The sequence below is a fragment of the Copadichromis virginalis genome, linkage group LG18 (assembly GCF_057382275.1).
Source record: "Copadichromis virginalis isolate Kocher_CV1m ecotype Utaka linkage group LG18, C_Virginalis_male_GT1.1, whole genome shotgun sequence".
In the NCBI taxonomy this organism is placed as follows: domain Eukaryota; kingdom Metazoa; phylum Chordata; class Actinopteri; order Cichliformes; family Cichlidae; genus Copadichromis; species Copadichromis virginalis.
In genome coordinates, this window is record NC_140635.1 from 6,573,724 (window position 1) to 6,592,004 (window position 18,281).

The 18,281-nt window shown below is 39.7% G+C and overlaps 1 protein-coding gene across 1 annotated transcript in view; it reads left to right on the forward strand.

Moving 5' to 3' along the window:
• Positions 1 to 18,281, forward strand: part of LOC146687138 (receptor-type tyrosine-protein phosphatase N2-like) — a 217,768-nt gene that overhangs the window by 109,935 nt on the left and 89,552 nt on the right. Inside the window, exon 12 of the mRNA XM_085439918.1 lies at positions 6,721 to 6,785. Within this exon, the coding sequence (XP_085296044.1) occupies positions 6,721 to 6,785 (65 nt within the window). The remainder of the gene's footprint in view (positions 1 to 6,720; positions 6,786 to 18,281) is intronic.

Sequence of the window (18,281 nt, forward strand, 5' to 3'; positions counted from 1 at the left end):
ACATCCATGATTGGAATCTGGCATTTGAGTTCAGTGAATTCATTGTCATGTTTAAAAAGCCAGTTTGAGCTGATTTGAGCTTCATGACACGGTTTGCTGAAGGGAGTCATCAGACGATGGGTACACTGTGGCCATAAAGGGATCGCTATGGTCACTAATAATACTCAAATATACTACGGGGTTTAATTGTGTCTTTCTGACCCCACCATCCAAAAGTCATGTGAGAAATTAAATCATCAATTTCTGAAATACTCAGCTCAAACCATCGGACACAAACAACCATGCCACATTCAAAAATCACCTTCTTTCTCCACTTGGATGCTAAATTTGAACTTCAGTAGGTTCACCTTTATTGTGACTAGATGACTTTATTTATATGACTTCATTTATTGGCATGATTCCTGCTTTCTTCTTTCTTAGTTTGAAGGACGGGGCGAATAAAGACAGAGCCTTCTTCAGTAAGCTCTTATTTCTTCTCGGCCTTCCCCTCCCTCACCCGCTCTTTATCTCTCTTTTTTCTGTCTATCACATTTCTCTCAGTCTACACATCATTCTTTCTATCCTCCCTCGATGGTCTCTCATCCCCCAGGTGGCCCGAGATGCCATTTCGGCCCCCTGCTTTTGAATTTAATTACAAATGGCATTGTTTTCACGCAGCCCTCCCTCCTCATCTGACACTCACGTTCCCACAAACACACATTCACACAGCACACCGGTCCATGCTGCATCCCAGATTACTGCAGGCAATAACACCAAGAATTAGGGGAGTTGGGGGTGGTGATCAACAAGGAACAGATTGAAGGCTGAAAAGTTGATATCAGAAATCAAATTAATGCAAGTGAGAGGGAAACAATATCTAATTAAGATGCTTTTGAAAAAACGACAGGCAAATCTGTTTTGACACAATTACTGGTGACTTGTAGGGTCGATTATGAGATGAAGCGTTCAGATCCAAAATATTTGAATTGCTCTGCGTTTATCACGTAATAAATGAAATTAGATTCTGAAGGGAGACAGGAAACAGTAACCATTTCATAACTGAAGAAATTTGCTTTAAAACACTAAACTGCAAGGAAAAAATATACACAGTGGGTCAAGTTATTTGTTGGACGAACGGGTTGTGCATGAAATTATGTATTAATAATTTGTTGCTTTTATTATGAAATTATGTTTTAATTTCAATTCATTTTATTTATACAGCGCCAAATCACAACAATAGTCGAGCTTTATATTGTAAGGTAGACTCTACTACAATAATACATACAGAGAAAAACCCAACAATCATCAATTTATTACATTTGACAAAGACATGCCAAATATGGTCTGGTAACAAAAACATGAACCCTTGACCCTCCCCAGGATGAGAGGCTGTCTGATGCTGTGGAAGGGATTTTGCTGTGCAGTCAGCCTTCCTTCGTTTTAGAAGGAAATCATTTCAAAGATCTTATGGGCAATCACCTTTATCATCCTGTGATGAAGAATTTCTATCTTTATAAGAGTGGTCTCTTCTGAGATGACAGCACCCCGATTCATGTGCCACAAGAGTGGCTCTTAATAGTTTGACAAGTAGCCTCTAAAAATGCTGCAGCCCTCACAATTGCCAGATCTCAAACCTAGGGGATAATAGCTAAAATCTTATGTTCTCTTAAAAGATCTTATTCTTTTTTGTGCTCTTAGAAAGTCTTTCTTTCTTTTATACTTGAAGAATCCCCATCTCGTGAAAATTACTTTCCCATAAACCAAGTTTGACATTTTTGATCAAAACATTTTTTTGACAAACTTTTCATTATTGTAAGTTAAAAGTTAAAATGCAGTTTAAAATAGAGAAACATTATAAGGAAGAACTCCAAGGAGTTTACACATGCAAAATAAACAATTTGTTACAGTAAAATATCTATCTGTCTGCGCTATGTCCTGTCCTATCCTCATTAACCACAGCATTCTTAATCCTGGCTGGCTTTTTTATTACCTGCACAACATTAATTGATGGTTGTGCTCCTTGGACCAGATCTTGTAGGGACACAGGGAAAAAAAGCAAACAGCCTGCAATATATTTTAATTTGCTCAGGGATTGTTGCTCTCGTGATGAACTAATGTGATTACACCAATGTAGTGTGTCACTGCAGTGATGGCGTTTCACTGGTTTCTATGCCTTTGAAGGATGGCTGTTGTTTTCTTCTCATTATACAGCTTCTGAAATGTACCCAGGAGGGTGAGTGAGAGGTATAGAGGTTTGCTTCTTTGGGGTGGTGGTTAGTGGTTGGAATAAGGAACTCTCAGTGCTGCAAAAGCATCTATTCTGTTGGTCCAGGACTTGTGGAGCCAGCCTGGGCCTTTCTCTTTTGTCAACAGTGAAAAATGAAGTATTTCTGAATCCCCAGCACTCGCTGTGTTTCCCTTTAGGCGCCTCAGATACATTGAGTTAACATAAAGCAAAATTCAGGACGGGGGTGGCACCGGTGACAAATGAAGCGCCTCTGTGTGTTTTGGAGGGAAAATAAAGGGGCCTCAGTTGTAGAAATGAGATTTGGTCCATGTTACTTCCTTCAGGCCCAATTTTTCCCTGCAGTCCAAATGTATCTGAGAGGTACAATGGAAGATGGAATATTCTCGAAATGGAAAAAAGTGAATAATTTGAGTATAGATCATTTCCCTTCAGCTTGCTCTCAGTCTGCAGTCCATCGCTGCTTCAGTCCCATTTTGTCGCATTACATCTTATTTTCACACTGTGCTGCCTGTCTGGCTGAAAGAAAAGTTGCCAGTCGCTCTGATCACGACACCTTGCCCATTGCAGCTTCTTAAAAATGGATCCAATTTGGGTTTTGGAGAGAACGCTCGCTGGGGTACAAATGAGGCACCTCAGGTCGCTTGTTCACGAGCAGTGCTCTCATTCGACTTGGAGTCATTTGTAGTCTGCAGGAGAGAAGAGGAGTTGATGGTCCGGATAGCTGTTGGCTACATTTCGGAGAGGCCGCGGTGCCGCGGTGTTGGGAGGTCCAAAGACTTGTCGACTAATTAGAAGAAGCTCGCCGCCTGTCATGTTGTCACGCTTGCTGGCCGCAAGGCAAGTCACTCTAGGGAACCAGACGGGTGGCCATGTTGGTGCAGAGATTTCTGATTCTGTCCCAACAAAATCACGTTGGGTGCTTTCATGTTTGTTTGTGTATATCAGGCCTTTTACTCTGATTCTGTATGAGGAATTAAATATGAGTGTTTGTGTGTGTGTGTCTTAGATGTGTCTGCCTTTGTGTGTGTGTGTGTGTGTGTGTGAGAGAGAACCCATCACCGACGCTTTCCTGCAGATGCAACTCAAATAGGTTGTGCCTCACCAATTACCAAAGGCACTTTAGACAACAACATCTTTAGTTATTTCACTGAGTCTGGTCCCAAAGTTGCCTGCTGTTTACCGTCTCTGCTTGTGTTTCATTTGAACTTAATTAATCCTTTAAAAGATTTTGTTCAAATCAGTGCATTGGCAGCACTACAACTTGCGTTCATAGAAAGTAGCAGCAGCCTCAGAAAGAAATGAAATCAACAGAACGATTGAAGGCATTTAATGGAATCAAATAAAACCGATTTTATCTGTGAAATGTAGTGAATAATGCATTTTTTTTTACATGTTTTCCCTCCTGTTCCATGCAAATTAACACAAATAGACATTTACTTTTCTCTGAAAATCATTTGCACAATGAGAAATACACCTTTTTTCTCAGTAAACATGCAAACAGTCCTTTTAAAGTATTTTAGACAGTTCAAGAGGTTCACTTAAAATTCAGCCTTGGAAAAGTACCATGTGGCTACAGCTTTAAAGACTGAAAAGTCATGTTTCCTGCGAGGGGAAGATCAATAATTCATGCGATTCATGTGGCTTCCAAGAGCAAACTAACAGATTATCTCGTGCAACTGCTACACTGCTCTCTGAAGGCTGAGCCATTCAAGAATTCTGCCCGTTGTGGGATGTCACAACAGGCGTCTTACCTTTTTGACAAGTGATGGAAAACACCTGAGTTGGTGTTGATGAGTTTGAAGAATCCTAACAAGTTGCAACCGACGTCTGATGGAGACATCGGTTTTTAACGCTGAACTAGAAGTCTGTTCAGATGCTCCTCAGTGAGCATAAGAGCAGGTGCCACTGACAAACCAATTCAGCCACTTCAGCTTCTATTTCTCTCAGCTGCTGCTGCTCCCTGCTGACAGCACTATTAAGACATGTCGGCCCACTTGGCTATCGCAGACAAGGTGTTCATACGTCTTTGTCTGGGGCCTGCAAGTACCAGTCAGCCACAACATTAACCCTTCAGCGTCTTTTTATTACAGCGTGACAGAGCTAAACGAGTCCCCTCCATATACCACATGGAAACCAAGGCATTCACATTAAACAGAAGGAAGTGTCCACCTGTGATTGATTTTGGCTTTATACATTCAAAAGAGCTGCTCGTTTGGACTGTGGTGTTTAAGGTCAGCATCTATGGTTGCATAACATCTGGCATAAATTGACCAGTGAATGACGAATTGAAAGACTAATTATTAAAGCCACTGGTGAATTTGGACTGTGGCAGAGCTGGGGCTCTATTTGCATATCCTTCATCTGCCTGGTGTGTCAACAAAGAAGACTCGCTTTCTTTCACCTCACCGGTGTATTCAGATGCAAAGCGAAGTGAATGCAATCACGTATCCTTTCTTTTTTTTCATATCGTTTCTGTTCTGGCTTTAATATGTGCTCTGCTGAATTTTAATTGTAGACCTCCATTTGTTTCCCTTTAAGCTCATGAAAAAAGAGAGCTGTGCGCAGGGTTTAATTCTATTTGTGTGGAAATTTGTTTTAATATTTGCCTGGCGGCAGGTCGGGTTAAAAATTCATATTTCATAAAGTGAAGATATGCTACAGTAATAGCTCATTTGGACCTGCAATGGTAGAATTTATTCTTGAGCCCTGTGGAAGGTTTTCTTTTTTTGTTTTTTTGGGGGTTTTTTTGGGGGGGGGGGGGGGGATGGGGGTGGGGGCGGGGTTAATTTGGTAAATGAATGTGTCTGCGAAGAGCCTGCACGATAACCTCAGTGATTTCACCACCAACGCCATGACGACCTGTCTGGTAAAATCCACATTTCGTTGTAGACCATGCTCTTGCTTTAATTTATGGGATAGTTGCAATAAAGTAAATTCAGAAATATTGCAATGAGAAGAAACTGCAGAAAATTACCGTTACAGGCGAATGTGAGCGATACGATCTTCCTATTGGACTTTAACCAAATCTTTATAATAGGATATATTCCACTAAACAGCCACGACCACTCGCCAAGTGCGCGTTGTAATTTACAACACCTATGGTGGCTGCTTGCTACTGCATAAGCTTGTTATATTTGAGAATGTGAATGATGACATGGATTGTTTTTGTGATCTCATAAGAGGCCCTTCAGTCCTGTTGTCAGATTTCATGGTGTGCAATCAGTGAACCTTAAAGAGCAGTCATGGGTATGGCTGAATAAATATTCCCTTTTTGTGTCTGATAATTAAAACACTTAAAAGACTGAAGAGGCAGTGCTTGACGACATCAATCTGAATACAAAAAACACTGGAGAACAGTTCCAGCTGTTCAGCTAGCCGTGTTTCACTGGTATGCATATAGCACTTTTTTACTTATATTTGGCATCACAAGCCACAACCACCCACTGATACATAACTTTACTCTATGCCTACTTTATTCTATTCTTTTTAAATGCTTTTTACTTGGCAAACATTAGGGGGTCAGTAGGGTTTCAGTGTCTCCACCAAGGACCCTTTGTTGTTACTGGACATAAAATCCAATTGAACCTTTTTGGCATATTGCAGTTCAAGTGGTCTGAGTGGGCACTAGACTCCCGTGCCTCCTCTGGCCTCTCTTTTTAGACTTTAGAAAATGTAGCTCGTGACAGTAGCATTAAGCCAATTACAGGCCTTGTCAGACTAGATCAGGTAAAGTAGTGTAGGTATTATATGAAGTCCAAAAGTCCAAAAAAGACTTGGTTTTGAAGAGGATAGAGCTAGTAAAGTTTCAGAGAGGGGGAGTGTGGTAGATGGAGGGCTACCTGACTTTTGTTCTTCTCTACACCAGAAGGATTGTTTGCGAACGCTGTTCTTACAAACTCTCTATATCTCTCTGATGTCTTTGTGCTTCATAATGCAACGATGCTTCCATAGTTTCTACAAAGGATCTTTATCAATCATGTGTAAATTAACCAAGCTGCATTTTCAAGGCATTTCTATAAATCATGTTCTGGTTTTGCTTATACGTCATGTGTTAAGGAGGAGGAAGGAGGAAGCATTGATTTTTTGTGAGCCAGTTGAGCACAGAGTTTAATAGCTTGTTTGGCAGAATTTGTAGCATTGATTAATAGTCATGACTGTACACACATGGATGCCTATTATGCATTATTGTGGACACTGAGGATTAATCACATGTTAAAGTTAATCTACACTACCTGTTTGGAGGAACAATATGCAATAGACATTGTTGTTACGTTTGAAAGTTATTGCAGTTTTGTTCCGTTGCCATTGTCACAAAAATGTTTAAAAAATGAACATTGCTTTGCTGATTTAGCATTATAAACTTTTTCATATACGATGTTTTTGCCGGGGGCTAGAAAAGTATTCATTATTATTTTCTGTAAAAACATACTGTTGGACATTTTTCAGTTCATTAATCAAATGGGGTTTTTCTCTCTGTTCTTTCCTTACCATAGTCCAGAAGAAGGTGTCTTTAGAGAAGGAAGCCAAGGTCAGCATCCTGGAGGCTGGGATTGCCGATGTGAGTACACACTTTACTTTTAGTTTTTGATTTGAGGCTAATCAAACGTCCACGTGATTAGTGAAGCAAAATGTGACAGGAGTCTCAAACCCAAATGAAATGTATGAAGGTGGACTCATTACCTACTGCTGTTAAGTTTGAACTTCAAATTTCTCAAAATGTCTTTCCAGGCTGTAGCATGCAAACACTTTTCGCCACAAAACCTTGTGCATTAGTGCAAAAAAATGCATAAAATGTATGAAAATATGAAACTCATTTATTCTAATTGGTAACTCACATTCCTCATATTTGTGTTTGATAGTAACTGTAGACACTTCTCAGAGCAGCTGAGTCATCGCAGAAACGACTTCATGAAAAACAGAATTTCATTAATCTTCCTTTACTTTCCATCTCTTTCCTCACTGACTGTCACTAATGATGCACTGCATTCTTTATAACTCCACTTGAGTAAATCAATTAAAAACAACCCACACAAACAAACAAACAAAAAAGCTATGCAGCACCAACAGTAAGGTCTAAGAGGGGTCTTGGCGCGTGATGGCTGCTTCATCTCTTCCACCTGTCTCCATCTCTCGCCTACATGGCTTTCATCTCCTAGCATTGCTATTCTCCACCATCTCTGTAGTAAATAGACTGCTGAGCATCTGCACTCCCCTATTGATTCAAGGCTTAGGCTGTACCGATGATGGCGCGCCATTCACCATGCTTATCAAAGTGGCAGGTCTGAGGGAGAAATGGTTGGAAAAGGGGGCATAGTAAGTGACTGAGGGAGAGAAAGACAGAAAGAGTTGGGAGGTTGGAAGAAGGGAGGGATGGCATGGAGAGTCTTTCAAGGTGATCGATACCTAGCTGCAAACAGCAGCCAATTATGGCCAATCGAACCTCAGTTGTAAGAGAAAGAGAGGGAGAGAAGCAAAGAAAACCCCTTTAGCTCAGCCTGCCACACAGAGGCAAAGCAAAAACTGGCGAGTCGCAACCTGCAACACAGCATCCATCATCACCCCATACAGTGTTTATTATAGTTTTATCATACTCTGTAAAATAAGAATATTAGCATACTACATCACAGATGACAGGTTAAAAATAAAAAATAGAAAAGTTAGTCTCTCAACAGTGCAGAGGAGATTATTTGTTTTCTCACAGACATGAAAACTTGACTTGAACAGGCCTGCAGGTTTGAGAGATGAATTCTCATTTTCACATTGATGCCTGTGTATATTTGGAATGGAGATAACATGAAAATTTATTGTTGCAGCAGAAGAGGTAATGGGAGAAATTGCATGCAATAAAACCAATAAAGACAAAACAGTCCAGCATTAAAATAGATCATAAATTATTGTGGGGTTGTATAACTTTACGCACCTGAATTTCTAGCGTATTAAGGTGGCAAATGAGTGAGAACTGCACGGGAACGGTATGTCAACTTTAATGGAAATATAAGGATTTTAAAATGCTCTCATTAAGTTACAAGATAAAAAAAAAGTGTGTTTTAGGCTGTGCCTGGATTTAGAAGATGGAAGATGTTGGAAGGACATCCCATAACTGGAAGAAAACTGAGTATACAACTGGTATTTGAATGAATCAGCTCCACAATATCTAAAATCCAAACTTCTGTTGTTACACACAAAAAATCCCTTTACTTTGAGATTTTCTTGGACACCTTGTTTAATCCAACTTAAACACGGTTTTGCTTGAGCTAAAACAGTGCTCCAAATATCTGTGCTTTAAAATCATCACATTGCTGTTCTGCAGCATTTACATCTAGTTCAACCGTCTCACAGTGAATCAGCACATCTCCTGCTGTTCGTTGTGGCTCGTTCATGATTTGCGACTACACTGAGCTACTACGTTTCAGAGGAACTGCAACAGTAGTTCTGAAATGTGTTGTCTTTCTAATTCATGACACCATTGAAGCTTCAGTAAGCGTCTTATGTATTTGTTTGACATATCCCCGAATGAAAGCTGTTATTATGCGCTGTAGTTACCATTTAAAACTACTAGTGGCTGTGGGGACAAGTACATAAAAAATGCATTGGTATCCTTTAGATGATGTGGAAGACAGCACATTGATAACCAAGAAAACCGACTTGCAAGCTTGAAATTTTAACCCATAGGAAACAGTTTTGAACAGCAAGTAAAAACACAGCAAAAAGTATACTCGAGTAAATAGGAAAAAAAAGCCTTAAACGAGACTCCAGTTAATTGACTGCCATGTGTGCCTGTCTCATCTGTCTTTTAAAGTGGACAGAGTCCTACAGCTCATTTTGGGATTGCTTAAACAGAGGAATTAAAAGCCCATATGAGATTCTAATTGAGGACTTCTTGAAACATCTGCTTTAGTACAATTTAGAAAGAAAACATCATAGAAAACAAAAACTATCCTGTGAGCTCAATGTGTTCTGATTTTTAGCAACTTATTTGACCCTTACTCGAGGGCACAATCTCTTGCATTTTTTTAACAGTAAAAAATGCAGGAGATTGTCTTCATCTCTGTTTGACCTTCATCCATCTCGCCGTTTGCTCACTTAAATTACAAATCATTCCATCAAAGCACTAATTTGCAAGCTCAATACCTTTGATTTGTGGACTGTGACTTTCTTTGTCCGCATCATTGTGGCGAGCAGCTTTATGTTTGCCATTAAGAGCTCTAAAGCCTTGAAGCTGTTTGGATGAACTGAACGACATCTGAAGCGTCATAAAATTCTCATTTAAAACTTATCCTGCGAAACACTGTTGGAGGAATGTGAGTAAGTTCTTGAAAGTAAAAAGAAAACATTTTGAGGATTTTTAAAAATCTGTCACTCTTCTGTATTCAAGGTCCGGATAAACTTTGGTATCTGTTTGTTAGGGTTGCAGAAATCTTGTGGCAATGGTATTCGGAGATGCATAAATGTCTTATTTGTGGATGTCCTGTTTTAAAGTTGGACATTTTACACCTGCTTTGAACCCTGACTTGCTCTTTCAGACTTTTTGTAGCGGTGTTAAGAAAATACATGACTTCTGTGTATAAAGGTGAGATAACACTCACGACTGCAAATGGTGGATTCTTGTCAAGAGACATAACATAAGTCATCTTAATGGTTGTAGTCCCGAGTAATGCTCATCCTAAATCAGAAGGGACGAGGGTGTTGGGGCTACAAGGACGCTTTTAATTTTGAGAGATTCATTAAATAACCGCCGTGTTCTCATCCCAGGGAGTCAAATACTGCCGTTCTCTCATAGACGCTGGCGGCTCCGGAATACGCACAAGTGCCCCTTGGCATTGTTGCGGTGATTCACTGGCCACAGCAACGTTGAGCCTTGAGACATAATGGTCTTCTTTTGAAGAGCAGTGAAGATCGGAGGGATAATGTTGGACTAAGTCACAAGTTTGTGAGCTAGGCCGTGGTTTGCGTCCTGTTTGAGAGCTTTGCCTTTTGCTTTGTTTTCATTCGCTAATCTGTTACCCTTTTATTTGCAGCTCGGTTTAATTTAGGCACAAAAAATGCCCACAATGCAAACCCTGCAGGTTATAATATGACACTGGGCCAGTGTGGTTTCTTAAAGTGCCCCCTTTGGCCATTTCAGAATTAAATCTTGTCCCACACCATAAATGAATGGCATTAAGCTTATTTTATCTTATCCGTGTGTAAATCTTAGAGGTTCTCAGCTTTAACAAAAGCTCAGGTTTTGTTATTTTTGGCACTATCAGAAAGGTGATAATTCTTCTTTATGCTGATTATTGTCGCTGGAGTGGTAGGTGTGCACGCATGAGGAAGCAAAATAATAGACTCTAACCTAATAGAGAGTGCATCTTCCAATGACATTAAATTATACTTTGCCCCTGCAGTACCCTTCATTATCTCTCACTCTGACTGCCGTTAATTTACGTAGCTTCAGGATTGGAAATCATTCAATCACCAAGGCCACGGAGAACATGGCACAGATTTCTCCACACTGAGACTTGTGTCTAATTAAGTGAATGCATGTTTGTTGGGAGGGAAGAAGGTGGAAGATAAGGTTGCTGCGGCAGCAACCATTGTCCTGTAGTGGCAGTATTCGCACGCTACCCCATCCAGCTCACTTTTTCACTGCAAATAAAGGCACTTCCAATCTGTTTGAAAGAGCTTTTTCACAAATAGAGGAGGGAAATCTAATGACACAAAAAAATTAAAAAATAAGAAACAATGGGAGTGGATCGCTTTTTCCATCACAATTCAATGTAATTGCTATTTAAAATACAGGGCGGGAGCAAACACTCCCTTTTACCAGAATGCCAAAAGGCCATTTGCCACAAAACGGCTGATTTAATACAACTTTGAGGAATGAGATCTTTTGCAGTTTTTAGTTGTTTTTTGCAAGAATCAGGCATTTTATGATCCCAGTATTTAAATTTTGAGCTGCATTGATGATTAAAAGTGAAAACATGTTAGCTCATTTCTGTTTTCCCTTCCACAGTGATACATAAACTTAAACACTTGCGGTTAACACGACATATAATTGTCACATTGCATTATGTTTCTGGAAACCCTGTCTGGATCCTTATTAAGGAATGTAATCATTACCTAAGTCAGAGTTTTTGAACAGCATTGCTCTGGGAGACTCTTGAGTGAGCACTTGAATGTGCAAGACAAGGGTCATGTGACAGACACTGGTTGCCAAGGTAGCGCCAGCGCTTCTGAGCTTCTGCGGTATGGCTAATTGCTTTTTTAAAAATAGCATACTTAGCAATGCTAGAAAGAAGCAGTCTGTGGATTTCTCTCTTTGTCACTTGACCCCTACACACCCTTTAACAGCCTCACGAAAGTAGTTGTTTAGTTGACTGAGCTTAATCAAATTTCAACAATAGAGGTGACAGACTGGGAACAAATGCTTATTCCAGCTGTTTTTCGAAAACACATAACGACTTTTTGTCAACTGAACTGCCTATTTGATAACCTTACATGAAGTGTACTAGTATGAGGCAGGAAAGAGTTAGATAAAAATTAATTGCCTAATAGTGTTGAATGGATGCCACCTTCCTTTTTACAGACATTTGTGTATTACCTTTATTTAAACAAGGCAAGCAAAGAAGAGCAAGCTCTCGTTTTCACATATATATCAGTTAGACAAATCAGGTTTGAAATATTTTATTACAGTGGCAGAATAAAACAAAATTTGACATCTAGGCTCAAAGCTCTTCATTAAATACAAGTGTTAGTCAACCTTTTGATGTAACATTTGTAAAAAGGCTTAGTCCAGTTTGCACTATGCATTATTATAATTACATAGAGGTGGAATGTAATTTCCTCATAATCCACGTTCACAACAGAATATCTGGATTTTGGGATTCGTTCTCATCCCTGAGATGGTGATGAAAAGAATTTCTGATCCGTGTTGTTTGTTGTCTTGCTCTATACCAGTGAGTCACAACAAGCAGCTTTCATAATGATTTCACTGAGAATACATTCCTGTCTGCGGTCTCGGTGAGCAGAGTGATAGCATCACTCGTAATGACACAGTATTGTTGTCTGCAGCCTGCCCAGGTGCCTGAATAGAGAGCTGGATTTGAATGAGAATATTCATGAAGCAAAGAGACTCACATATTGGATCAAGGTTGTCTGTTGGCCGATGCATCCCATTGCACCTGCAATTTTTATCACAAGGTAGAAAATAAATGATTAAAAATCAAACCACTGCCATGCATGTGAGCTGTGTACATATATGCACCCAGGATGGACCTGCATGTATATGAAAATACACCGGAGTTCTTATATTTCTATCTGTGTGTGTGTGTTTTGGGCATGCACTCATGCATCCATCTGCATCGCCTGCCATAGATATTCAAATAGCTCCATGTGAAAAATTGAATCAAGAGGCTGTTGAAGTGCTGGCTCTTCTTTTTCTCTGCGGCCGTGACGCGGCGCGTCTTTGATATGGTAATGACAGCTCGCCACACGAGCCCTGAGGGCCAGATGCATGCTGAGATGTAACCCAGGTGTCTGTCAGATTGTGTGGCCTACCTGGTTACAGGAGACAGTTTGCTTACTAAAGAAAAGGGCAGATTTGTTGCTTCGACTACAGAAAAGTAATATTTTAAAGATTTTTCAAGATTTATTCTTTCTTTTTTATAAAAGAATATATTTCTGGAATATTTTGTCGTAAACTACTCCTGCTCGCATTAAATAATATAGAACACATATTTATGCTTATTCTTTAATTAATTTAATTTAGAGAATTTTTGTCACCTTGTTAACGGTGTGAGCTTTCTGAGTGTTTTCTGGTTTAAGCTGTGGCTGTAATTGCCAAGATTCTGCACCAGAAAAAGATATTGTACAAGGTCCCACTGTGATTGCAGCTACACAAAAACTTCTCTTCTTGAATATCACATCTTTCCAGTCTCTTATTAAGTATTGTGGCACTGCTGTAGTGAGCTTGAATGGACATTTACAACACGACGGAAACAGCTATTTAGACGGCTTGAAGTTGCACATTAATTTGTCTGATATGCACACAGTTGAAGCTAGCTGTTACTGGAATTACGCATATAGTCAGAAAACACTGTCTGACACGCACGGCATTTACAAGCTAAAGTTTATCAGACTGACTCCACGATGTTAAAATCATGTGTTTCCTGCTGCATGTGAAATGTGGCAGGTGTAACTGAAAAGGTCAAAAAAGCTGCTTTTTCCCTCTTTGGACAGCCTCAGCCTTTTCTTTTTGCTAATTTTGGTAATGGCTAATTGTATCATTCAAATTAGACACAACTGAAATAGAAATAAGCTGCCAAAATACAGTGATCAATGCTATATAACTATATAACTCCATCTATTATTAAACTAGTCTAGACCAATAGTCCCAGAAGATATAACCTCATAGCACTTGTAGGAAAGTGAAATCTAATTTAAAAAAAAAAAGCATTACTTTGATAACCTGTTGCTTCATTAGTGTGCATATGATATGATATGAGTTTCTACATTATGTTTTTTGGGGGTTTTTTTTATTTTCTTCCAAATCTTAGTAGATTCCTTTGTAAACTCTCTACAGCTGTGGCCCTACTGGTTTTATTTGACATCAATATCATGTATAATTTTGATGCAGAAAAAGTTGAGCATTCTCCTTTTAAGCATTCTGTGTTTTCTTCACTGCCCGAGCGTGTCGCTGCAGCTTAGCATTTCCATGTTTAGCCAGCCCCGTCTCACACCTCGTCTGGATTCTGCTCTGCACGTACTGCGTGCGTCGTTCAGACTGCGAGCTACACTTCAGCAGACCGGCAGTCTGCTTACAGGTCGCTGGCGGACACCCGCTGGGCTTTCTGGCAAACAGCATGGCACAACAGACAGCTGGCATACAATGTTCACGCCCCCCTTCCTATTTTCCCCAGGTGCTAAATGGGCTGTTAGGTACAGCTGAGGTCATCCACAAAAAGTGGTATATGAAAATAAAAGCCCAGAATTTCAATGCACCTCGACGGTCTGGATCTTTCTCTTGGGCAAAAATGCATGCCCAAGAGGCTGCGCTCAAGCAAACAAGGCGGGTAATGACACTAGCATCAAGCATGGTATTATGCACCTGTGGGCTCAGTCTAATGTCCTTAATAGTGGGCTGTAATTTGGACTGGACACACTGCATCACTGTTGTCTATACACATCATTGAGCAAATGATCTGATACTGTGAAATGGCCCTTCTCATTAACTACGTCTCCTGCCCGATTAGCCAGCAGTATCTAGGCATGATTATTGGTAACTGGTGTTGTTGTCAAGTCACTCGTTAACATAAACAATTCAGTGTCTGCAAATGCAGAGGAAGATCAGAATGTCTCTGTGCTTATTTTTAATGCAACTATATACAACAATCAAACTTTAACAACAATCATATAAACAGTTCATTAGCTTAAATGCAATGTTGTGTATGGTGCATCAAAAAGTATTGTGCTAGAGTACTTTTTTGTTGGAATGAGTAACATAACACATTGTTTGTGCAATTCTCACAAGCTGATAGTGGCTGATAAGTAAGCTGATGCCTGACAGCTGCTAAGAAATTCTACAATATACTTGAAAGATGAGCCTGCGTGCTAAGCACAGCTCTAAAAATGAGCCAACATGATTGTGCGTCAGTCCTTCGCAGGGCCTTTGCACAGCTTTGCAGAATGTCTACATGCTGTAGCCGTTCAATGTCACCAGTTGTCACAAACAACCAGTGCGCAGCCTACTCTTCCTTTAGTGTTGTTACTCTTTCAATCAACCAAAGAAACCAAAGATGTTCTCCCTCTACATGGGGAACTTCGCTGTCACTCCCTCCCTGTTCTGATCCTATTTTCAACCAATCAGCATTCGACCCACTCACAGCATCTTCCATGTTGAGCTCCACTCCTTCTGTACATAGATTGCATACCCATTATTTTCTTTTTACGTAGCCAAACCAAGTAGACACAATTACAGTATCGTGAATCTAGAGAGGGCCGAACAAGGAGAATGGAGCTCATGCTACAAAACACCAACATGTGGCTCTTAGTCCTGCATGCTTTACATCCCCTGGACATAACAGCAAACATGCAGAAGCTAATTTTAAAGGAGTGATAACATAAAAGTAATACAGTATTTGGAATATACAGTATAGTCAATATAACAGATTACTTCAATTACTTCAAACAGATTACTTTGGTTGCTAACAGATTGTTCTAGTTGTAGTAGTAAGAAAGTAATTTTTAACAAATGTAATCTGCAAAGCCTCAATTCAACAGAAATACTTTCAGTGTTGGCATGAAATATGTAGTCATTTACTTACTAACCACTTTATATTAACACAAGTATCTCTAATATTGAACTCCAAAGCATCTTCTCCCATGTGTAATATCAACTATGTTTTACACACAAAGGAATTGAAAATGAGATGCTCCACGTTTAACTTGAAGTCACAGAGTTCACACAGATGCTGACCAAACAAGGCAAAACCCCGTCTCTGGTTGGAAAGGATTAAAGCAAAGAAAGTTTAACTGTTCAACTTGTGTTCAGTCTCCCAGCCTGAAACTTTTCATCCCCATATACACACCCAGTGTACTTCATGCTGCAAAGCCAAATTCAGTTGAGACTAACTGTATTTTTTAATTTAAGTGCAGATCCAAAGATGCCTTATCTGAGTGATGTCACTCTAAATTCACCATCTAAATATCATAACGATGGACAGTCAGAGAGTTCAGGCCAATGAGATCCCATAAAAACGTTTTTCAGAGATAAACACATTATTATTGAAAATGTATGGTAACCTATGAGCCTGTCCTATACTTTGCATTCTACAAATGTGGTCCTGACATCAGGTTTGGTTTTGGTCAATCAGCTTTCAATCTCTCACCCTGCTTCGCAGTCATAGCACTTTTAATTAGATCCAGCATGGCAGAAATTCACATGACGTGGAACTGGATGACATTAGGGGCTCTCTAACCCAACTTGATTTAGAAGAATATGATTTTCTCAAAACTAATGATATGGATTCAAATGTTAAAGGTGCACTGGTGATTCTGCAGTGGTGGAAGATCAAACTTATTTTATCCATGCTCCACCTCTCCACCAGCCTCTTTTTAGTGCGGTTCTAATGACAAACAACGCAGACAACATAACGTTGTTGGATGTAAGGCAGTTTACAACATGCAAACCTTGGAATGCATAAAAAAGACGAGAACTATGGTTGTTCTTTTAGACACTGAGTCTTGACTTCAAATGAAATAGTTTAGCAGCAGAGAGTTGTTAAGTCTAGCTGCAGCTGTTTGCTGAAGCTCTTGTAAGCTCATGGAGACATGGGCAAACATCATATACCTTCACTTATCCAACCCCGGAGCTACTGGTGGGGAAATTAAAGGAGGGAATTGGATTTGGATTGAAGTAAAAAACAACAACAAAATAAACAATTACTGCTAACAGAATAATAACATGCATGTGTTTACTAGCAAAGAAAGAACTGCAGAAGAAGATAGAAAATGCACATATGCAATGCTACAGAAGTGTCTCTGTAATCTTGTTGGTTGTTTATGTGTTGACGTGGTGCTCTTCGTCCTCTGAACATCTGCCTTCCCCAAATCCCTTGTTCTGCCGGTAGCAACAGCGGCACCACACACTGCGTAGCATCTGCTGCTAAAGGTTTCTGTTAGCTGGGAGGGTGGTTGCTCGTCTGCAGAGTGTACCGGACACTGACAGGCAGGCTCACAGACAGCAGGCACAGTGCTCCCCAGGTGGGCACAGAGAGGTCTGTCAGGACCCGGAGGCTCAACCGTAATTACCCCCACCCACCACAACAACCATTACAAGCTCCCTTGAATATCTTCCTCCCTCCATGGGGTTAGCAGAATGCATCAGAGGCCTGTCTGATGTATGCTGCAGTCCTACAGCTGACAGAGCTAATGTGTGATGGTGGACTGATCTGTTTATACAGCTGTGGAGTGGGTGTGTGTGCAGGCGGTGTGCACAGTGCTGGCTCTGGGAATGCAGAGTGAATCTATATGTACATAATTGCATGCAAATCACAATGCAAACCTGCAGAAGAATATACAATCTCTGTTTGCAAAGAGAGCTCAGTGTCATTAGGTGTTTCCAGACACTAAAATGTGAAGACTTGCTCCCTTTCTGTATTCATGATTCTGTATTTCAGACACTCGACTGTTTAATACACAATCATGCAATTTAAGGAGCATCAATCAGTGCTTGTTAAGCTTGTGATAGCCATTTCTTAAACATTTTGTTCCACATTAATTACCAAAACAAAAGGATATTAAAATCATACATTCTAAAATCAGTAAATAACATGATTATATATTTTTAAGTCTTTGATTATTTGGCATTAAGGACAGGAGAGTATCCTCTTTGGTTTGTGGATGTGTTTGTGACATAGCATCTGCAGCATCATCCAGTAATCCACTAGTCCACAGGAAGTAATGTGAACAAAGTGTCAGTGTAGCATCACAAGCTGCCACACCGTTACCAGAAATGTGATGTCAAAAAACAAAAACAGAAAATTTAAAATGTTTTTAAATTAATTAAAATAATTATGTTTCTGCATCATAGTCAGTTGTGGAAGCCAAATATCTGTGTGAGGCTAAACTAACCTGAACAATTTTATTTGCTCATTCAGCTTAGTTGATTGTCACTGGAATAATGTTTGTTAAGTTAATTGTATTTCTCACCTCTCCAGTTTATAATATAATTAACCAGGATGCCATCAGTCAGCTATGTCATACTTAAAACTGGCAGCTAAATGCTTGGAAAGAGCCAATCACTGTTTAATCTCTATGTTCTAACTTTTTTGTGTTGCAGTCTTTTTCAATTTAGTAAACACAAATTAAGCGATTACAAAATTACATTAAAATATCATCTCATTCTTCCTACCCATGAGACACAATTTGACATCAATTCCTTGATTAGTGATTGAAGGGAAAAATGAACTTATTTTAGCTCCTTACGTTATCAAACCTGTACAAAAGTTCAACTAAAGGGATGAACTATTGTGTACATATATAATGTATTTCAGTTGTAAGGCTTTGTCCTTCG